The 23,765-nt window shown below is 35.6% G+C and overlaps 1 protein-coding gene across 3 annotated transcripts in view; it reads left to right on the plus strand.

Moving 5' to 3' along the window:
• LOC131160349 (pre-mRNA splicing factor SR-like 1) overlaps window positions 1–23,765 on the plus strand; it is a 31,108-nt gene that overhangs the window by 2,362 nt on the left and 4,981 nt on the right. The window contains exons 3-5 of one of the 3 annotated variants that reach the window (XM_058115960.1): window positions 8,998–9,078; window positions 11,399–11,473; window positions 16,040–16,431. In XM_058115960.1, the coding sequence (XP_057971943.1) occupies window positions 8,998–9,078; window positions 11,399–11,473; window positions 16,040–16,105 (222 nt within the window). In that variant the 3' untranslated portion in view covers window positions 16,106–16,431. Of the gene's footprint in view, window positions 1–2,354; window positions 2,562–8,997; window positions 9,079–11,398; window positions 11,474–16,039; window positions 16,432–23,765 lie in introns of those variants that run through there. The other 2 variants (XM_058115959.1, XM_058115961.1) reach the window with 2 other exon arrangements.

Here is a 23,765-nt window from a genome sequence, read left to right on the forward strand (position 1 = left end):
AATACCAGTGCAATAAATTCAGCAGATAGCTATGAGCAAGCAATCACTAGAATGTGAAGAAAATAAAGGAACAGTGACACACGATATGTTATCAAGGTTCGACAACTGTGCCTGCGTCCCCGCTTCTAGCTAACCAGCCCGAGGATTCCACTAATGCTCACTTAAGGGTGGAGCGACACCGGTTACTACCTCCTCTCCTTACTGGGTGAGGAATATCCCAGCTCACATTCATAGGGTTGAGCCCAACCTATACAACCACTCCTTCATAGGGCAGAGGGTGTACACCCTCTTCAGGCCACGCCTGGAATACAACAATAAATAAAATGTGTGTACAATAGAGATGCTTCTTACACAAGAAGATATGTACAACAATACAACCAATGCACTCTAGTATGATAGGAGTTTAAGCTCAGTAGAGATTGTGTGATATCTCTCAAGTATGTATATGTATATATGAAATATTGTGAGAGATGCTAGTGAAGATGATCTTTGAATCAAATATGTAAAGATCACTAAATATATATATCCAAAGATCTTTAAGAACCCAAACAATAAAAATATTTTTCAAATGTGAAGTGAGAGATATTTAGGTTTAGCTTGCCAAAAGTATTTTTCCAAACCAAAGCACAATGGAAGCCTTTGAATCTTGCAATAAGTATGCAAAGATTCACTGGCCAAGGAGAGTCTTCCCAAGAAATATATATGAGTTAAATAATAAGGGAAGAACTCAAGCTTACTCTCTTGAAAATCAAATCAAAATGAGAGTGTAAGCTTCTAAATGAAATATGTAAAATTCTCAAGAATAAAAGTTCAATCAATCTATAATTTGCAATGTCTTTGCAAATGAGAAAGATGATCTTTGTGCACTCTTTCTAAAGTAAATTTGCAAAGAGAATGCAAGAAAGAGTAAGAATGTAAGCTTGTAAGTATGGGAGTATGAAAAATAGCACAAATAATTTCAAAGGATATCTTGGCTGATCAAGTTGCTAATTCAGCTAATGAATGGGGTATATATAGACCCCCCAAGAATTATAACCGTTAGGGACATGACTGGTATTTTGAAAATGTTTAATTGTAAAATTAGATGTGTTTAGTGTGTAAAAATATCGGCAACCTGAGAGGGTCGGTTGACTGACTTAAGGGTTGGTCGGCTGACCAAGCAGAAATTCAATACCAACCCAAGAGGGTCAGTTGGCAGAGTATAATGGTCGGTCGACTGACCAAGAGGCGATTTTTTGAACCTTCGTAGGTTCGGTTGACCGGGGCTATTCCTAGGTCATTTTGGCCGGTTGACTGAGTACGTCGAAGAGATAGTGTAAAACAGTCAGGCGATCGAGGAAGGTGTGTTCATTTAGGGTTGATTGGCCGAGGCTATGTAAACAGCCCAGCAAAGAAGGTCGGTCGTCTGAGGCGTTTATAACCCAAAGAGGTCGGTCGACCGAGCCCTTTGAAAAATCAAAGTATGCCCTAACTTTGACCTTATAAATTTATCCGTGTTTGTATAAGTATGGCCTTTTAGCTTGGGGGACATTTTCATGAGATTTTTGGGAACCTAAGGTCATTCTAAGGTCTTGAGCTTAATCATCCCATTATGCACGCAATGCATTATTACAGACCATATATATAATTATTACAGACCTAAAAATTGAATAAAATTACAATTGAAATTTGCTTTTCACATGTCATCCTATGGTGAGAACTTTGAGTTCCTGATAACTTCCATTGTGTCCTTACCATCCGTGCATGCTAAGAGTTAATCTTGTTCAAAAGCTCAGTGCATAGGTAAGATATAAAGTGATTTGTCATTATCAAAATGGGATCGGACTCATAGAGTCAACAATGAGAAATATGGTAGGTTCTATTTTTGTGAATCTGCTTCACCGAGAGTTGTGATCCGTTGGGGAGTTTAATTTTCGTTGATTGGTTCTTGGCCCTATTTAAACAATCTTTATAGAAATTATGCTACAGAATTCTTGGGTAACATGAAAATAGTGGAGTTTTTTATAGGATTTCGTAGAATTGCTTGTAGAATCCATAACCTTTGGAGTTGCTACCATCAAATATCAACTTAATGATAAAGTAAATGTAACTGCCAACTAAATATGGATTGTGGACAATTCTATTTGTCTTGATGCTCACGGCCTTAATATTTTATATGACAAATTTTAAGCAGAATTTGTGAGTCCCGTTCCCAAAATTTAACAAGAGATTGGAAATTTTTATACTTGTTAAGCTCTTCTTTATTAATCTATTATCTAGTTACTGAAATATTTTGGTTTTTGTTGTTCTTCATTTAAACATTGTTTTAGATTCTAACAACCTTGATATATGATTTCTTCCTGTTTGTAGTACAGTATGGTTCTAACGCTGTTGTCAATGGCTTAAAAGAGCTTGAGGTACTTTGAGGCATTGAGAAGCATTTTGACATTATTAGTGAGATGCATTCAGTTAGGTATATGCCTTTTTAAGTGGGCACCACCTTGGCCTTGATTTAAGTCAGATGAAACGGTCACTTTTCTCTATCTTCTATGGGGCTTTCATATGCTGATTCCATATCTTTGGCAAGTGCTAACTTGTTTATCTTTTTCTAATTATTACATAATCAGTCCATGGGATTTTGTATTTGTTAAATCTGCTTTTTGTTTCTTATAGAAATTTAGAATGTGGCAGTATTAAAAATGAAATTAAGAAAATATTTTGGCCATTTGAATGTTATTTTTAATTACTTTTGAAGGAGATTAGAAAAGTTGCATGATAACAAAAGCTTGGTTATCGCTAGCTGCAGAATTGATTCTTTTACTTTCACTTTGTGGCTTCCAATGTTCGGTTAGTGGCACTACAGAAATTTATGCTTTGACAATGACTTCAAAATTTGATGATAGCTTCCTTTATGTGGGGCAAATATGGGTAACTTAAACACACAAAATAAAGGTTGGAAATTTAATGTGACTGGCCAAAGTTGATTTTAGTTATAGTAATGAAAATTTGTGCATTTAGGACATTTCCTATGGTCTTGTAAGGAGAATTTCCATCATACTTGAAGGTGAATTTCCATCATACTTGTTGGAAGACCAAATTGTTAAGAATTTGATTATATATATATATATATATATATATGTAGTATGGTTTTGCGTGTATGAGCTATAACTATGATCCTGTGCATGTCTCGCATTACCTAGAACATGGAACGTTCTAGTTCGTGGAATGGGAACGAGATTGTGGTACCCATTTTTTAAATTGTGGAATGTGAGGGGTATACATAAATATATCTACTCGTGCAAAAAGTGTAATGGCACTTGTATATGTTGGAGAGGATGTTGAGGTGTTTCTAAATGAAGAAGGGATTTTCTGTTGATAAATAGATGAATAAAGGTAGATGTAGAATTAAAATGTGATGATCTCCACTTTTTGAAAAGCTATGTAAAAAATATTGAATCAAATTGGATTGTTAGATTTAGGGTTCCAGAATGAAATTGTTCCCACGTTTTTGGAACATTTTTACCAATACGTGGTTCACTAGGGTGTTAGTGTTTTTTGATAACCATGATCCGATATCATCCAATTGGCTAATGGCTAATGCTTATGCGTGTAACAACAATCTTAATAGTAGTTTAGTTTTCAAAAATGGTGCCAATCCATTTAATTATTTAACAGTAATAGACATGGCTGTTTTGGATGTTAATTAATGTATGATGGATGCTGCATTTTTGAATTTGTTCATCACATTAGCAAACTCATTAAAATTGATACATTTGCATGGTTTGACTCCAAAATCTTGCAGAGTACTAATGTCTAAAATGGTTTTTTTTTTCAAGTCAAAATTTATATCAATTTACACATAATATATATTAAAAATGTTGGATGTTATATATTTTAAGGGAAAACGCCTTTTTTTTTTGTTATAATTCACCATTTCTTTGAGTGTCAATGCAATCTAAACTAGGAAATCATAAAAATAGTGCAACATCACCCACAGAACATATTCATGTTTCATAGTTCATAGCATAATCATATTAATTTACAAATATTTAATCAAAGGACAAAAGATACGGACCAAAGACTAGAGGCCTTGTCTTTAAAAATAAGTTCTAATACTTCTCTTCCCAGTAATGGAATGGTGCTGATGTATGTCACAAATATAATTTTTATCAACAGAAGAAAAAAATTTCCAAAAGCACCTTTTGTCACCCCTGTTACGGCTGGTTTGTTACCTTCAATTAACTGAATATTAACTTGTTGGTTAGTTTTTTGAATGTATGTAGCAAATATGATGGTATATTGTTTAAATATTCTTGTTTTCAAATTTTAAAAGCTTGAAATTTTGTTCTATAAAAGTACAAAAATTTGTATAGAATAGCTGTTTTAAGCAATTTGCACTGGGGCATAACTGCCTATAGAGGATTGTAATAGCCTATAATTGACTTGTGGCACATTCAAGTGCCAGTGGGCATTGATACCATAACTCAAAGCCATTGGCAATGGGGTGGTTGGTGTACTAGGCCTGTTAATGGTCCACATGGTGTTGGCTTGTGGAAAAATATTAGTCAGGGATGGCCTTCTTTTTCTGGCCACGTTCTATATGATATTGGAAATGGGTCTAAGGTGAAATTTTGGCAAGACCATTGGTGTGGTGAGACGTCTCTTGCAGTCAGCTATCCTGATTTGTATAGATTTTGCCGAGATAAAGAAGCTAGCGTGGCTGAGCTTATGACATTTGATAATGGAGTCTTGTTTTGGGATGTAAGTTTCTTTAGGGCTATGCATCTTCAGGAATTAGAGGCCTTGACTGGTTTTATGGATACCATATATGGTGCATCGATGAAGGGGTTCGGTGAGGATAAGATATGCTGGAAAGCTGATAGAGAGAAGGGCTTCTTGGTTAAAGGTTATTATGGTATTTTAATGGGCTCCAAAGATTGTGGCTTTCCTTGGAAAAGTATTTGGAAACAGAAAATTCCGTCTAGAGTAGCTTTTTTCGTTTGGACTGCTGCTTTAGGGAAATGCTTAATGATTGACAATTTACGAAAAATAAAGGTTTGGATATTGGATTGGTGCTACATGTGCAAGTGTAATAATGAGACGGTTGATCATCTTTTTATTCGTTGTCCGGTTGCAATGGACTTGTGGGTTATGGTGTTGGGTTTGTTTGGAGTGAGCTGGGTTATGCCGCAATCTGTATTGGGACTTCTAGCATGTTGGCAAGGCAGATTTGGTTGTTATCGAAATGGGTTTATTTGGTTGATAGTTCCTCATTGTTTATTGTGGTGTCTTTGGAGGGAGAGAAATAGTAGGTGTTTGAAGATTAGGAAAGATCCATTTTAGACCTGAAGCTATTTTTCTTTACAACTTTGATGGATTGGTTGGCTGCTTTGCGAAACCAATCATTTTCTTCTGTTTTTGATTTACTAGATTCTTGTAATTTCTGTTTTTGATTTGTTTACCCCATGTACACTCCTTGTGTATTTGGTGTTAATTTTTGATATCAATAAACTTATTACTTATCAGAAAAAAAAAAGGAATCGGATTAAAGGGTGTCTTGGTTCTATTAATATGTTGGCGATTGTTAATGGTCATTCTAGGGAGTGGTTTAGGGCTTAACCAGGGGGGGGGGGGGCTTAGGCAAATGGAACCTTGGTCTCCTTTCTTGTTCACCCTAGGGTGATGGTTTAAGTAAGTTGATTTCACATGCTCTTGTTTAGGGGTGATCAGAGGCTTATCAGTTAGGGGAGAGGAGGTTGATGTGTCCCATCATTAGTTAGCATATGAAACCATATTTATTCTAGAGGGTAACATTGGCAAATTACCAAAGCTTCTAATTTTGTTAAGAGTTATTGAGAAGGGTTCTAGATCAAAGTTTATCATGTCCAAGAATGGGGCGTTGGGCATTAATTTGGATTGTATTGATTTGGAATTTTAAGTCTATGGCTGGTTCTCCAGAGGACTGAGATAAGGAGTCCCTTTGTCCCCCTTCTTGTTCATTGTGGTGATGGGGGTGTTGAGCCTCATGCTGAAAAAAGCTACCAAAGGTGGGCTCCTTAAAGGTGAGTTGGCAGGAAGTGGAGGTCCATGGATGTGTCACATCTTGTTTGTGGACGATACCATCTTTTTTTGTTTTTTTTTTTGGGTAAGGATGACCCTCTCCATATTCTCAATCTGTGATGCATTTTGGAAGGCTTTGAGGCTGTCTTCAGTTTGAGAGTTCGAAAGTAAATCTTGGAAAAAGTGAAATTATTTCGATTGCATTAGTTTGGGAGGGCCTTTCCTTGCTGGCCTTTTGGGTTGCAAGATGGGATCTTTCCCTATCAACTACCTTGGGCTATTTCTTTGTGCCAAATAAAAAGATAAATGAGTGTGGGACCCTATTATTGAGAAGTTCTAAAAAGGGTGGCAGGATGAAAAAGGAACTTTTTGTCAAAAGGTGACATGCTCGGTCTTATTAAAAGAACATTGATAAATCTTCCCATTTATTTAATGTCCCTCCTCGGCTCCTCCCAGTTTTGGCTTCTATTGCCGAGAGACTAAAGGAATTCAATGAAGGTTCCTTTTTGGGGAGCTTGGGGGGTGGAATACAAGTTCCACCTTGTCAAATGGGGCATGGTGAAGCTACCTATTTGTTCTGGAGGTTTGTGTTTGAAGTCCAAACCACCCCACCCCCACCCAACCCCACCCCCCCCCCCGCCCCCCAAATTTTTTTTTTCGATGAAGCCCTTTGGAAATTGTTGTGGAGATCCATGATAGATAAAGATCATCTTTGGCAGGGAATCATTTCCTCAAATATGGGTTTGAGCATAATGATTAGACGTCCCAGGCTAGTGGTGGATCACACGGTGTAGGGGTGTGGAAATTCCCAAGGAAAGGCTGTAATGACTTTTCTTGTGTTAGAATCCAAGTGGGGAATGGGGACAACATTTACTTTTGGCATGATGTGCGGCACAGTAGAAAATTGTGCAAAAATGTGTTTGAGTGGTTGCTAGTCAATGTTGTCCAGCTAGCATAGTGGGTTTGTTGCGTGAATGAATGCGATGTATGTAGTTCTTGATTTTTATAACACCCTTTTGGGTTGTTGACTATCTGTACTCCAGGCTGGCATCCCCTTGATGCCTTTTTATTAAATTTAATTTGCTGATTGAAAAAATAAATAAATTCTATGGCGGGTTGTGCTTCTTTGACTTGGCCTTTATCTTACCTAGGCCTCCCTTTAAGGGGCAACCCTCATTTGTTGCTTTTTGGGATCCAATGGTTCTGAAAGTGGAAAAGAGATTGGAAGGGTGGAAGTGATCCTACTTATCATATGGGTTGTATTACTCTCTTTGACGCTTCACTTTCTAATATTCTCATTTATTTTTTATCCTCTAATAGAGTTCCCATGAGTTTGGGCTTGTTTTGGAGAGAACAATGATAGACTTCTTTGGTCTACATTTGGTAGAACAAGAGAGATCATCTTGTAAATTGGGATGTGTGTGGGAGGCCCAAGTCTGATGGGTTTGGGGCTTGGAAATGCAGTATCTAAAAACATCTTTTTAATGGGAAAATGATTATGAAGGTTCCCCTGGAAGTTGACTCTATATGGCATCATGTTATCAAAAGTAAGTCTGGAATTCATTGGTTTGGGTGGGATACTGGAGGAAGTGGCAATATTTCTCATATGAGTTCTTGGGAGTTTGTTTCTCTTGTTCCTTGTTGGTCTTTCCTCTTACTTGTTTCAAGGTGGATAATGGTATTACGATTTAGTTTGTTAGGACGACATTTGGGTGGGTGAGTTGCTGGAGTTGTTGATGTTTTGTATTTTTAAATAATCCATGGTTTGTAATACACCAGATACAGAATTTTTCTTTTTTGAGGAAGGCTCTCTTTCCTTGATATTCAAGCCCTTTCTTTTATTTCGTTTCTTTAGAAGTCTCATCGAATGAGTGCTTGATGAGCTTATCAAGCTTACCTTTTTGCTGATTGTGTTGGATTCCTTCATTCCTCATAGTAGAGTTGATGTCAGGTCTAGTTAGGGGATTCTTTGGTTTCCCTTTCTTGTAGATCTTTCTTAGTTATCTTCTGAGACTTGCAAACCATAGTCCTATTCCCCTTTGTATCATATTGTTTGGAAGGCCAAGGCTCCTTCTAAAATCCGGTGTTCATTTGGACCCTGACTCCTAACAGAATTAATACGAATGACTTGTTATGGATAAGGAGACCCTATAAGGCTTTCAGCCCTAATTTATATGTCTGTTGTGTTGCCAAATGAATGAGACTGATGAACATCTCTTTTTGTCATTGCTGGGTGGTGAGACAGCTTTGGAGTTCTCTTTTCTCCTGTTTTAGTTAGGCATGGGTGGCTTCACAAAATGTGTATTAATGCTTGCTAGTCAGCTATTTGGGAAGAGTAGAAGAAGGAAGGCTTTATGGATTGTGCAGTACATGCAATTTTTTGGATGCTGTGGCTCGAGAGGAGCGCAAGGATATTAAAAGCTCAGATAGCTTCCCCTTCTATGCTCTGCAATAGAGTTATCTTTCTTGCTTCTTTCTGGGCTCATTCTTTTGTTTTCTTGGGGGAATGTCATTGTCTGATCTTTGAAGGGATTGGAGGGCAGCATTCTTGTAATTTGCAATTTGTGGAGGATGTCTTCTTCTCCATCTACTGTACCTTTGTTTAGTTTTTAATGGAATTTTGTTATTTAAGAAAAAGAACCCCTGACAATAATTCTTGGTATCTGACTTCTACCTTGTCTTGTTATAGATAAAAATTTCCCATGCTAGGGTTGGATTCCCTGTTTTCTTATTATGGTAAACCCCTAGTTTCTTGTTCTCTAATATTGTTGTTCAAGACATATTAACAGTAAGTTAGTGCAAATTATTTTTTTGCTAGATCCATTGTTATTGTTATTATATGAGGGGCCTTTGCTTGTGCTATGCACTATGCACTTTTTATTTTGTTATATATGGTTTCTGCCTCACTGCTTTGAGCTTCTAATGTACTGGTGTTGATGCTCCAAAATCATTTTTCAGGTTGGTTTTTTGTACTTGAGATATGCTGCTGATCCGAAGACTTTGTGGAACTGGTTCGAACCATATGTGAAAGATGAAGAGGTTCGTTTTTTGGCTGCTTTTGTTATTGTAATCAATTATTAGTATTTTATTCTCATATTTTGTTTGTGTTGGTTTGAACTATATTTTGAAAAAAAAAATGGCCAATGTTGACGCGGTTTTGCTTCTATTAGTGCTGTTCTTTCCAAATTTGGTTCCAATAATATTTTTCACGTGTTCCAGACCTCGAATTTCTTGTTTGTTTTCTTACCAAGGACAGCTAAGGTGCTTATAGCTTCCATAGTTAAATGGTTCCTTCATGCCCTTTTCTACAGTTCCTGTTGTATCTGAGTGTTTGGTCTTTGCCAAAACAAATTTATATTAGCGTGACGATGCTTTAACGGCCTGTTCATGGCAGAAAAATCAAAGAGTGATTATCTTTTTAAAGCTTCAAATCCTTAGCTTTTAAAAGCTCCCCAAAAAGGCTAAAAAGCTGGCTTTTTAAAAGATGAAAAATTTGTTTACCAAATGCGTTAATTAATATGCATTATTATATTTCTTAAAAATACATATTCATTTTAGTCATTTTAAATATTTTTAGGTGCCTTATAACTTTTTTACCAAACACTCAAAGCCAGCTTTTTTCTTTCTAACAGCTTTTACATGGGTGACCAAAAATTTTTTACAACGATATCAATCAGCTCCTTTTCTTTAGTTCATTTTTAAAAGGTTCTTTTAAAAAGCCACCCGGGGGGGGGGGGTTTCTTAATAGAAAAAGAAGGAAGTCATTAAGAAAGAAGAAAGTACAAAGAGGATAAGAAATCCTACAAAACAAAAGAAAATTGAAATCATAAAGCTAGATAAAACAGAAAAAAAAAAAAACTGGGCTAAAAGGACCAACCAATTACGCTGAATGTCAGAGAAGGCCATACCACCAAACCACTCTGTAGTTCCACCCACAAAGAGGCCAAAAGTCAATCATGTCTCAAATCAGATCTATAGGCTTGGCACAATGTTGGAGAATCGAAGCATTCCTCCAACCAGATTACTAAAAAAACTGCAAAGACCGCACACCACTACAAAACTTTCGCCTTCTTTTGTCTCCCAAAGCCAACATCAATCAACAATAAAACCTCCAGAGACCGAGGACAAATCCAACATTTCCTCAACAAACAAAAAATCTTAGCTCCATCAGCATCGAGCCATACATCAATGTAGAAATAAATAAGCATGATCCTCTACTAGCGTAACATATAAGCCAGTCATCAAGGGAGAGAGCCATGTACGGTCTTTGAAGCTGCAACAGATTGTTGGTGTTAACTCTATTAAGAATGGCCATCAGCACAATGGCCTTCATCGTAGAAGGAATTTTAGCTTTCTGCAGACGATTAGCAATAGGGAAAGCATGGAAAGAACAACTTAGATGAGAATTATTTGATATGCAGGAAAAATCCAGAATTTACCAAACACCATACTCTGATATCCCCAACATGAGAATTCTTAAGAGTCCAACAAAACCTAGGAGAGAGGAAAACTCTTCGCCCTCTGTCTCCCTATCATTAGGTTTCCAATCCCAAGAAAACCCAGTCCATAAACAAGGAGAGAGGTAGAAATAAGTGCATCAGGACATGAAGTAAGATGAAAGATAGAAGGGAAAATGACAAAAAACATATTCTCTTAACCAGAGGTCCTTTCAATTTTCAAAATTAAACCCTACAGCCACCTCCCACTTTATATTAAAGTCAAAAAGAAAGAAGGTACCTGAGAAAAGAATTTCCATGGGCTTTCATGAGTAGCCCTGGTTATATTATTAATATCCTGCCCATTCCGCTGCAGACCAATTTTATTTTTAATAATCCTATTTCATATAGAGTTTGTTACAAAGGGAAACACCATAACTATTTGTCCGCCAAAGAAATGTTCTCTGACAACAACTTACCTCTTTGACAACAACTTACCACCTACAAACTACCACCCAACTGAAATTTTAGTGCCCCAAGAAAAAATCAGCCTTTAGTCATGAACTAAAAATTCGCTTTTTGCAGTTAGCATGCATGATCAGATGTTCTTCAAAAGATGAATCATTGAACATATTCATTTTCCTAAATGCCTCAATCACTTTTTAAGTAAATAGTGTGCATAATTAAACATGTTTGAAAGAGGAATGACTGAACATGTTCAGTTTCAAAAACTTATTACTTGACCATCAAACAGCCCTTTTTGTTTGCTTTATCAAACGTACTTAATTGAGAATTTCTGCCTATTCATGTGGAGCAAATATTTTGAGTTTCTGGTGATTCGGTGAATATTCTATGCAAGTCATGAGATACATTCTATTTTACAAGACTTATTTGGTAATCATAATTATGATCTCATGCTTCAGGAACTATCTCCTGATTCTGCTCATCGTGTGAATACCACCATGGGTGTTTATGTTCGCGATTTACTTCTTGGACAGGTCAGTTGTCATAAAAGTTTAGCTTCTGAATGACATATAACTTGCTCGTGTCACGTCTACCTTCTGCCGTGCACATTTCTTCTTTTCATATTTTACTTCATAATTGAATATTATCTTCCATTTTGTTTTTAATCAATTGTTTGTTAGAGGTGATGGTTCTAACTTTATAGACACAATTTCTTTTCTCAATCAATCTAATTGCATGGCTGTAACTTCGTAGATATAATTTCTTTTCTAAATCTAGTTGCATAGCTCTAACTTTGTAGACATAATTTGGTTCCTTACACAAACTCATAAATGAAACCTGCAAGGTTCTACTTGAAGTTGAAATTTTACTCTGCACCGGGGTGAGAGATCTTTAATTTACTAATTTCATTTCATGGTTTAAGGTGGGTGAATGTTATCATAGTTTGTTGAAGATGAGTTACTTTTTCCAACAGTGTATGAAGCTAAGAGCAAATTGAATGTGTGAATAAGTGTTTTATTTTTTTTTTCTTTTCGAAAAAAAAAAAAAAAATGCTGGTTAGAGGCTCCAGAAGAGGGAGTGCATCCATGGTGCATGCCAAAAAAAAAAAAAAGGCAAAACTAACAGCAAAATGTATTCCTAAAAAACTTCCAGGAACCTAGTTTTGTGAACCTTATTCTATATATTGGCTTCTTCTGATCAAACACAAGACTAAGGTTTATATTCTATACAGTAATGTTAGGTTAGGAAAGGTAATAGGTGGGTTTGTTTTTACACGTTCAGAAGACTAAGTCTGTGAAAATTAATATTTTATTCATTGTTGGGGGTCAATAATAGTTCGTTAATTACATAATTAATTGTCATGTTGTGTCCGTATTTTTAATGTTCCAATATCCACATGCACACGCATGTAATCACGTATGCATATTGTTAATGGGAAGAATTGATTGAGCAAACAAGAATGATATCAATATCAACAAAATTCCTCTCCCTTCTATTCATGCATATTGACCACTACCCTTTACTCAATTCAGCTCAATTTAGGTGTTCCTTTTCTATATTTGAGAAATTAACAGTTTAGTTTAAAAGAAACTAACTAGATAGATGAGGACCATATAACATGCAAGAATTTCAGGAACACCAGCTTAGCATTAGAATTAACCTCTAATGTTTGATCTAGGGACTTTAACAAGTTTGTGAAATTACAATAGCTGAAATCATATGCCAAATTCAATATATTTGAGTGAGAGTTGCGGCCTTAAACAACTCTTCCAGCCCCCTTCCCTTAGAATTTGTTGTAGTTACTGGAAGTAACATTTAAGCATTGTTGTCAAATTGTGATTCGAAACGTGAATTGAAATCTCTATTTTATGAATCGAGAATTGAGAATTGAATAGAATCGTAAGATTTGGGACAAAATTTTAAAAATAAATTCCAAATGACTTGCATATATGCACAAGAAGTAAAATAGTAAAATACACTGAAATTTCATCAAATATGGATCATCCATGTTGGTAATTGGAATGGCGTTTGCCTTTGAAGCAGGTTTTGTAGGTGAAAATCCTATCATGATCTATTTAACTCATGCATATATTAATATAAGAGGAAAAACTAGCTCTATAAACAAGGTACATGATGATCTAACCATTCCACCTCTATCAAGTATCAAAGTAAGCTAGTTTCTATGAAACCATGACACGTTTAATGTGACTCAAAACTAAAGCACCAAGTCTAATAGTTCAGGATACAGTAAAAAGTAAGATGAGGACCTGCAAAAATTCTTAAAAATGTAACTTCATGTTTATGGTGTAATTTTACATATTTAACAATAAAAAAAATCATGTTTATGATTTCTTTATTTTTAAAAAATAAGGTGAGGAATCAAGAAAAACTTAATAAAAAATTGAACATTATGGTTTTTAAGGGAATGAATCAACAAACAACAGTAGGAATTTGAATTTTATGGTGTTTAATAAAAAAATATAAACAGAACTTATAAAAATATAAAAAAGAATGAAAATAAAAATTTAAATCCATAGGAGTGGAGAGGGCAACTTTGCCAACCAAAAGCTCACCCACCTAGTCGACTTTGGTTTTCTTCTCAGGACTGGTTTTCATCTTTTAACTCTGGTTTTCTTCTAATCTTATCTACTGGCAGAAAAGAAAGGTGCAAAATAAGAGGGCCAACAGACTTCTTTCTTTTTTCTTGGTGGACAAAGCTCATGTAAATTGCAGATAAAAGGCCACCATGAAAAAAGAGAGCAGTTTAAAAATCTTTAAGTTGGGTTTTAGAGGAGTTGCATCCGAATCTTATTATTTCGTATGATTTGATTCGATTCACCAATTCACCAATTGGATTATACGGTTCACCTTGATTCACTACCTTCTGTGATTCTCCCAGGTGATTTGAATCGATTTATATCTTTCTTGATACAAATCGTACGATTCAAGACAAGAATCATATGATTTTAAGTTTTTAATAACTATTTTATTGAAGGATGAGACCTCCTATACGCCATGCTCCATTCCACACTTGGAAACCAGTTCCACTTGCTATGTGAAGTTGGACTTTTAGATAGTTATAGCACCATCTCTTATAGAACTAGCAGCTTCACCAAAAGAGATTTTTTCCATGTCATATTGGCAACTTCTCTTTTGGAAGAGAGAGAAAATAGGATGTCACTAGGCTTCTTTGTTAGAAACGCAATGAGTGATTCGCTCCTAAGGTTGACATGAAACAATGTCTAGAAAACAGGGGGACTCATATATTGCCAATTTACCGCTTCTTGAAGCCAGATTCCCATTTCGGGTGAAGTGGTGAGAATCGGGATAAGAGGAGTGAAGTTGCCTTCATCTTTTAGGGAGGGAAAAAACAAAGAAAACCCTGACAGCCTATGAATAGAGAAATGGGTTCAGGGGTCTGATTATGCGCAAGGAAGGTGTTAGGCACGTCACCACATCTGTTTTGCGAATGGTTCCTGTCATTTGTTGAATGTTTGTCCTAAAAAAAAATATTTGGAAGGGTATTATCAAAAAAATGGGAGAGCAAATGTTACTCTTCTGCACCCTAACCAAAGTGCCAATAATGGTGTGATTTCGAGATGGGAAGGTTGGTCCAAAGAGCCATTATTGTAAAGCTTTGGAGTTTTTAAAGGGAAGTTTGAAAAAATATAAAAAAGGATGGAAAGAATGCCTTGTTTATTTAAAAATGACAAGTTAAAATGATTGGATTGAATATTGATTAGAATGGAAGCATGTTTGAAAAGATGAATCTTTGAAGTGAAAGCTCTAGGCTTGCATATCGATCAGGGATGAAAGAAGAAATTTGATATAAGATGGAATTTTTGAAAGAATTCGAGACATCATCATTGGCTAAAGTAGGAAAATTTAATGAGTTAGGAGACATCAAAGTGGCAAGGTTAAGAGCAAGATAGGAAATTTCAAGTACTAATTGGGGCTAAAGGTTTTGTGAAATCTAAGCCCCTGTGCAGTCTCTTTGTCAAAAATTATGAAAATGAAAACACAAAATTAGAAACAGAAACTAAAAAATTGAAACTAGCAACCTATTTTATTAATATTTATAATTAAAACAAATTAAAACTTGATTAAACAAATATTCATTATTGTCGTTCAATTAAATAATAACTAAAAATATGATTAAAATAATAAAAGTAAAAAAAAAGCCAAATTTAAAATAGTATAATAAAAATAAAGTTACTATAATTGTTTGCTTAATTATAATATTTCAAATTTTAATTTACAAAGAAAAAAAACACAATCTTGTTGTACATGACATTTTAAACACTAAAAATACAAAAGAAATAGTTTGTAAATTGGTTTTTTTTTTAAAAATTTTAAAAAATTTATGGACATTTTTATTTTAATTTATATTTAAATTCATATGATCATGTCATTTTAATTTTTAATTAAAAGAGTATGTATAAAATGTATGATTTAATCCAAAAAGATAATTCTTGATATTAAAATATCTTGGAAACTTGTTGTGAAAACAATTGAAAGCCATAATATTTGTTTTTTAGTTTTTTTTTGCAAACAACTGAAAACCGACAACAGAAATAGAAAGCTAGAAATGTAAAAAAATTTGTCTTCATCTATGTCTTCACAATATAGAAACGAGAACATAAAACAGAATCAATACCAAGTAGGCCCTAAAAAATGAGGAAGTGTTCAAACTCTCAAAATTTTGGTATTTTCTGGGATTTTCCCATTTTTTTTGAATTTTTTTTACAATATAAAATTCGAATATTAATGGTAAACTTATCTATCAAACTAAAGAGTAGGACAACCCCTAAAACAATTAACAATTAAAAAAAACAATAGTAGTGGTAACAACAACAACAATAATAACAACAACCACAATAATAATGATAACAACAACAACAACAACAATAATGGTAAATTTTAAAAAAATTAATCAATAAACAGCCAAAGCAGAACTATTTTTTAATGATTTAAAAAAAGTTATTTTTGAATTTTTATTAATTTTAAACTAATTAAAAAGAAAAAGGTTCATGCACGTAGGGGAGGCCTACCTCTGAATACAATTCATCGTCCCTAACCTGCAATGTTACCTGTTGCAGCTGCTCCGCAGCCAGCTCATGCCATCGCTGGGCACCGTGCAGCCTCTTGTCACCAACCGCCCCTGAAGCCACCGGTCAACAGCCTCACTGTTGTCGAAAAGTGACAGATTCTGGCATCTGCAATGCCACTTCTGCGCCAGAATTGACCAACCTCCACCCCTTTGCCAACAAACGCTGCTGCTTCCATCTGGAAACCATGTTCCTATGGCTGCTAGCCAATTGCCTTGCTGTTTCCTGAAAATTGCATGTTTGCAAGTTGCAGTGCTGATTAGGGCTTCATTGGATTCTACGTAGGATCATTGGAGGGGTCTGCAGGATCAGATCAAGGATCGTAAGATTCTACTTGCAATGTAAAATAAGTATTAAAAATTTATGTATGTGGACTTTTATGACCATTCTCAAGACTAAAACTTGGTTAGTATATGCATAAGAAGTTAAAAACACATTTTAGAAATGTAAGGAGTTGTTTGGTATCACTGTCAAAAATTAGAGAAGAGAAAACCAGAAAAGAAAACAAAAAACTAGAAACAGAAACTAAAAACTAGAAATTAGAAGCTAGTAAAGAACTTATTTGCCTTTTTTAATTAGACTGTTAAGAGTGTTTACTCCTCAATCATCACCCAAAGTATAAAAATTCAAAATTCTGAGTCTCTGACCATAAGAAGAAAAGAAGGAATGACAAGAAGAGAATCAAAGAATCAGTTAGCTGTTAGCAGTTAGCACTGCCCTTTGTATCAGAGAGAATCAAAGGAAATTCAGACTGAAGAGCTAGCTCCTGGTTGTGGGAGGTTCGACTCCAGAGCTCTACATCTGCAAGATTGCATCAAGGAACAAGAACTATGCAAGCTGATCGAACTCTAAAAGAGCTGAATTAATGATAAGTAAATCAGAGCTGATTGAACAAGAACAACAATGCAAGCTTATCGAACAAGCACTGAAAATAAAACTATTGCTGCTGTCGAGAGTTCTTTGGCAAGTTAACCTTTTTCCCTTCGTGCTGTTGAGAAAGAGGAGAGTTCTCTGCAAGCTGCTGTTACTGTGTTGTATACAAAGTAAATAAATCAAGGTGCTATTTCGCCCTATCCATAAAGGATTTGGGCCAAATGGGCCAAAGGAGCTACAACACATCGAGCCAAGAACAAGGCATCTTGGACCTTATATTTAAAGCCCAAGAACAAAAAATGACAGTCCAATTCTCTAAGTAGAATCAGTAGAATACCAAGTAGGATTGTGATTCTATAGTTGTATTTGTGATTCTACCTGATCTTGAGCCTATACACTTTCTGGATTGGTGTAGGCAAATCTGGAGATCCCACAATTCAAATCAGGATTTTGATAACCATGGATCTCATGTATAGTTTCCCAGCAGTGAGAGAATGGAAGACGAAGAAGAAGAAGCAGCTATCTCTATGTGTTGTATTTGTGGAGTTCATAGGGTTACATAGGATACATATGTGTGGCTCGAGCAGCAATGTGGATGATGGTGTCTTCATGCAAGAGTTATATATGGGATGAGTGTGCGGTGAGGTTATTTAATCAAAGGTAGCTGCATGTGTTAGAAGTGATTATGATGATGGATACATATGTATGGGGTATCCATTAATGCATGGTTGTGTGTGTGTGTGTGTGAGCATGTTGATTTGGGTGATATTTATGGAGATGATCAAGATGACAACCATAAAAGCATTGTGGACTCTACGATGAAAATATATGAAGACCATAAGCCCTAGTTTTATCCTTGCTCAATCATGGAGTACTTTTCATGGGCAAACATAAATTGTACATGCAATTAAACAAAGAAACACAAAAGGAGAAGCATGCTTTGAATCTTTAATCAAAATAGAGTCAAGAATACCCAAAAGAATATCAAGAAAACCAAAAAGTTCTTAAGCTTTCTCTTCAATATGCCATACTCTCCCCTTAGGTTTTTCCTATCCCGTTCATGCTCTCTTATTTTTACTTTTTTCCCCCTCCAAGATGTGTGTTCCTAGGTTTTTGAATGCAAATCCCCAAGGTTTTTTCCCCCTATCTTTCCCTGAGAGCCCCAAGCCTCCTTTTATGGAGTCTTAGGAGCTATAGAATTTTGCCCTACACTTACTTTTCAAAGAATGGCCCTTAAGATGCAAGGAACTTCATTCTTTGTTCAAAAGGGGTGTTTCAGTGAACCCTAGCCCTACTTTTAATAAGATAACATTAATTTGGTTAAAGATGCCCTTCTATTCCAATAAAATTTGGTTCAAACCTTAAAAATGCAAAATTGAAACTTGAACTTAATCTGCATTTGAGATATGCTCGTGAGAGTCTAGAAAGAGATGAAGAATCCTCAATTAATTTGCCCTCGATTCACTTTTTGACCATTATCTGCACAATCAGTTGAGAGTTGCCTGAACTTGATCAAATTAACCTTGGACAAACTTGGATTCTGACATGTTAGGATAACAACACTTCCCAAGCTTTATGCATTATTTTTTGTGATAATTGGGTTTTGCTTCCCAAGCTCTCTAGTTGTTTTAGCTTCTATAGAGGAGGAGGGAGGGAAACACAAGGTAAGGCCTTGCTTAGTGTTTTTCTTATGTAGCTTTTCTTCCTATCCAAAACCAAGCGTGGATCTCTTGCTCAAGTCTTGGTACTTTAAATAGGCACCAAGGATTGACTTTGGAGGGACACAAGTCATTAATGTAGAAAAATTTTTGTTTGCAAGACAAATCTCTCCACTTGTAATTTTCCTCAACTTGTTTGTGCTAATTAGTGATTGATCCCCAAGCAAAATAAATGCAAAGATTCCTTTGTTACATCTTTCAAAGGTAGCGTCCATGATTTTCAAAAATCACAGTGTCCCTACGCTTCTTGACTAAGATAATAGTTTTTATAATCTTACAATTCACGATTCAATTCATATGATTCGTATCAGTTCCACACTAAGTCAATTTGAATCTTACTAGAGAATCTAAAATCAATTGAATTGCTGCCAAATATATTGATTGATCTCGTGAATCTAGCGAATCAACCTGAATCTAACGATTCAAACAACTCTAGACCTATCTGTTAGCATCGGAGGAGTCCGTGGGTGGGCTTGATACACATGGGTGAACACCAACTTGACCAAAAGCTTAAGCCTATTGGGTCTTGGGCTCAACCATGTATATAATCAACCATCATCCACTCAATTTTTCCAATGTGAGACGAAATCACAAGTGGAATTTCTCAACAATCTCCCCCTCGCTTGTGAGTTTGTCCCACATTTGAAAAATTGAGTGGATGATGGGTGCTTATATCATGCTTAGACCTAAGATCCAATAGGCAATAGGCTTAAGCTTTTGGGTCAAGTTGGTGTTCACCCATGTGTATCAAGCCCACCCATGGACTCCTCCGGTGCTAACAAGTGGAATCAAAGCCGTGAAACTAATTCTCCTGACGTGCTAACAGTTGGAGGACCAAGTGCATGACCGAGGCCAATAAGGATCATCTAAGGTTTGTTGAAATAAAATGTTGATATGGAGAAATAAAATTGTGCGATAAAATAAAGACAAGAAAGTGACTCACAGCTTTAATGTGGTTTGGCAAATTGCCTACGTCCATGAGAGGAGAGCAGCAAGAATGATTCACTATGGAATTGAAACAATTACAGGAACATTTGTTACTAACTCACTCAAAATACCAAAACCCCTTTTACACCCTTTTTATAACACTTAGGGAAAAGCACAAAGGAGCTAACAAGAAGATTTTAACATCTTCTTCTTGTTTTTCGGATCTTCTTCTCTTCATACTTGAGAGAAATAATGACCTTTTGAAGAAGTAAAATCATGGAGGAGAAAACACGGGTGAGTGGATCTTTAATTAAAAAAAAATATCTACTACCATTATCAAATGGCAGACAAGCAAACCAACTTCACTAATTATAAAACCAATCTCCATCATTATTAAGTATAATGGGGGACAAAGTTTTATTGCTCACCCCATTATCTCCATTGTCATAATGCATCATATCGACTGTATTTGAAGAAAAAGTTGTATACTCTTCAAATGCATGGAGCAAAGTCCATAAAAAAGCACCTAGATGATTTTAACAAAACTATTCTTGATCTAAAGAATATAGATGTTAAAATCGAAGATGAAGACCAAGCAATTATTCTGTTGTGTTTCCTGCCAAATTCTTACGAACACTTCATTGATACCTTGATGTACGGTCGTGAATCTCTTACCATGGAAGAGGTCAAAGCAGCATTAAACTCGAAAGAGTTGAAGAAAAGAGTATCGGATAGCAGATTTGAAGGTTCAGCTGAAAGTCTTGTCGCAAAGGGAAGAACAGATAAAAGGAGTCAAGAAGGCGGAAAAGGCAGATTTAGGCCAAGATCCAAATTTAGGCCTAAGAAATACAAATGTTTCCATTGTCACAAGGAAGGACATCTACGAAGGGATTGTCCAGAAAGGAGAAGACTTCCGAATTTGGAGATGCGGATGTTGCAGATGGCTATGACAGTGAGGATGTTCTTACAGTCTCAGAACATGACTCAGGTGACGAGTGGATTCTTGATTTCGGGTGTTCATATCACATGTGTCCCAATAAGGATTGGTTCTCTACCTACCAATCCTTAGATGGGGGCAAGGTACTATTAGGCAATAGTGCGACTTGCAAAGTTGTCGGTGTTGGCACAGTAAGAATGAAGATGTTTGACGGGATCATAAAAACATGTCAGAAATTAACCTCCTTAAAGCTTAATTAAGTATAGAGTTTGAAATGAAGAATTTGGGAGCTGCAAAAAAAATTTTGGGAATGGAGATCTACCGAGACAGAAAAATGAGCACTTTGTTTTTGTCACAGAAAAAGTACATAGAGAAAGTGCTAGAGCGTTTTGGTATGCAAAATGCAAAGTCTGTTACAACTCCATTAGCATCTCATTTCAAACTCCCATTGGCTTTGTCACCGCACACTGAGGAGGAGGCGGAGTGCATGACTAATGTCCCTTATTTTAGTGTAGTTGGCAGTCTTATGTATGCAATGGTATGCACTATGCCATATATTTCACTAGCTGTCAGTGTTGTAAGCTGGCACATGGCAAATCCTGGAAAAGTCCATTGGCAAGTTGTAAAGTGGATTATGCGCTTCCTTAAAGGTATGACTGATGTAGGCTTGTTTTATCGAAGTATCAAAGATGCTGAAGGAAGCATCAACGGATTTGTCGACTCAGATTATGTTGGAGATCTTGATAAACGAAGGTCGCTCACCGGGTATGTGTTCACTATATGCGGATGTACTATCAGCTGGAAAGCAAATTTACAATCTATTGTTACTTTGTCAACCATTGAAGCAAAGTACATTGTCGTAACAGAAGTAGTAAAAGAAGTTATCTAGCTTCAAGGAATAGTTAGTGAGCTGGGTATACGATTGAAAGAGACAACGGTCTATTGTGATACTCAAAGTACGATTCATCTGACGAGGAATCCTATGTTTCATGAAAGAACCAAACATATTGATGTCAGGGTGCATTTTATCAGAGATGTTGTCACACAAGGAATTGTTAAAGTTGAAAAGATTTCTACAACAGATAAATCTGCAAATATGTTAACCAAGTCAGTTCCAGTTAGCAAGTTCAGGCATTGCCTTTACTTGATTGGAGTTCAAAACAAATAGGGGGACGACATAGAGGAGAGTAGCAAAGATGAATTATTGAAGCGAAAGGTGGAGATTTGTGAGCATGATAGTGACTTGTGAGCATGATGTTGACTTCCTACTCACCTTGTTTTTGTTTGGCTTCAAATGTTCAACGGTGCATTTATCACTCCCACCAACTTTTGTTGGCTTGCATTCATTTGTTTATTGGCTTTCAATTTTGATGCATGATGACAATGAAGATAATGGGGTGAGCATTAAAACTTTGTCTCCCATTATACTTAATAATGGTGGAGATTGGTTTTATAATTAGTGAAGTTGGTTTACTTATTTGCCATTTGATAATGGTAGGAAATATTTTTTTTTTAAATTAAAGATCCACTCACCCATGCTTCCTCCATGATTTTACTTCTTTAAAAGATCATTATTTCTCTCAAGGATGAAGAGAAGAAGATTTGAAGAAGAAGAAGATGTTAAAATCTTCTTCTTAGCTCCTTCGCGCTTTTCCCCGAGTGTTATAAAAAGGGTGTAAAATGGGTTTTGGTATTTTGAGTGAGTTAGTGACAAATGTTCCTGTAATTGTTTCAATTCCATAGTGAATCATTCTCGTTGCTCTCCTCTCGTGGACATAGGCAATTTGCCAAATCACGTTAAATCTGTGTCACTTTCTTGTCTTTATATTACCGCACAATTTTATTTCTCCATATCAACATTTTATTTCAACACTATTGTATCCTAAAACCCCATTTTTTTTAATTGATTTTTTTTCAAACACAATTAGCTTCCATTCCTCGTTTGCCTAAGTGTTTTGAGCTAAAAAGAGGAGAAAATGAAACTTTAGGTTTATGTTGCTTTCACAAAATCATTCTTTAGTCTTGGGGTATGGTGCTTTGCCATTGAGAAGGGACAGAACACACATCAGTTAAGGTGGTATCATGATTTGTTTTGTTGTTAAGATTCAAAAGTTGTTTTTTTTAGTATTTTTTTTTCAGTTATTATCATTTTCAAATTTAATTAGTTTTTTCTTTTAATCAAGAAAGAATATGCATGAAATGTCTTTTTTTTTTAATTGTTGATAAACACCAAAAATCAGTTTTTTAATTATTTTTTCTCAATTCCTCCCCTTAACAACAATCTGTTAAGTTTTTAATTAATATTTCTAGATTCATTCCCTTACTTTTTATTTGTTTAGGGAAAGCATACACATGAAGTGTGATATTTTTTTTGTTAGAATGTAAATGTATTGTGCCATTTTTCTATGTATGCATGTCATTTGGAATTAATTTTGGAAAATTGTACTGAATCTTACGATTCCATTCAATTTGATTCTCGATTCACGATTCCCAAAATTGGAATTTCAATTCATGATGTAAATCTCTATTTGACAACTATGACTAAGATGCACAAGCCCTCGTGGGGGCTAAGGGCACTTTGGTGATTTGCCACTTAAAGACAAAAATGTCCTCAGACCCCTAAAATATGGGAATAAATCCTTGGCTTAGTACAACTAATGCGAGGAGCTCTACTTTAAGGGAATAATGGATCTAAATGTTTATTAAAATGGCCATAAACAACTAAGTGCATTCTTCGTTTCTTCATTTTTTTTTTTCATCTAATAATTTTTTTATGATCTCAGCCAAAATGGACATCTCGTCTTTGCCTAACATCTTCATGCAAAGACATTAGCCAAAGAAGCTCGGCTGTCGATTACCATTTTGACTAAGCATGATTTTAGATCCATTTTTCCCCTTAAACTAGAGCACTAGAGGTGCTTCCATTAGTTCAACTAACTTGGGCTCTATTTCAATATTTTTGGGGTGAGGACATTTTTTCTGCTTTTAAGTGCTAGAATACCCAAATGATCCTATCCTCTATGAGTATCTATGTGCATCTTAGTCTAAAAGCATAGATTCATTATGTGATTTTTGAAAATTAGGGAGGTTACATTTGCAATAGGTTTGTACAAACAAGTGTGTGAAAATCACACAGACCCTAGACTTGTCTTGTAGACAAAATTTTGTATGCATTTATTATTTTCTCCCTCCAAAGTCAACCCTTAGTGCCTATTTAAAGCACCAAGGGTTGACTAAGAGTTTAAAGCACCAAGGGTTGACC

Source organism: Malania oleifera, chromosome 7 (genome assembly GCF_029873635.1).
Source record: "Malania oleifera isolate guangnan ecotype guangnan chromosome 7, ASM2987363v1, whole genome shotgun sequence".
Classification (NCBI taxonomy): Eukaryota; Viridiplantae; Streptophyta; class Magnoliopsida; order Santalales; family Ximeniaceae; genus Malania; species Malania oleifera.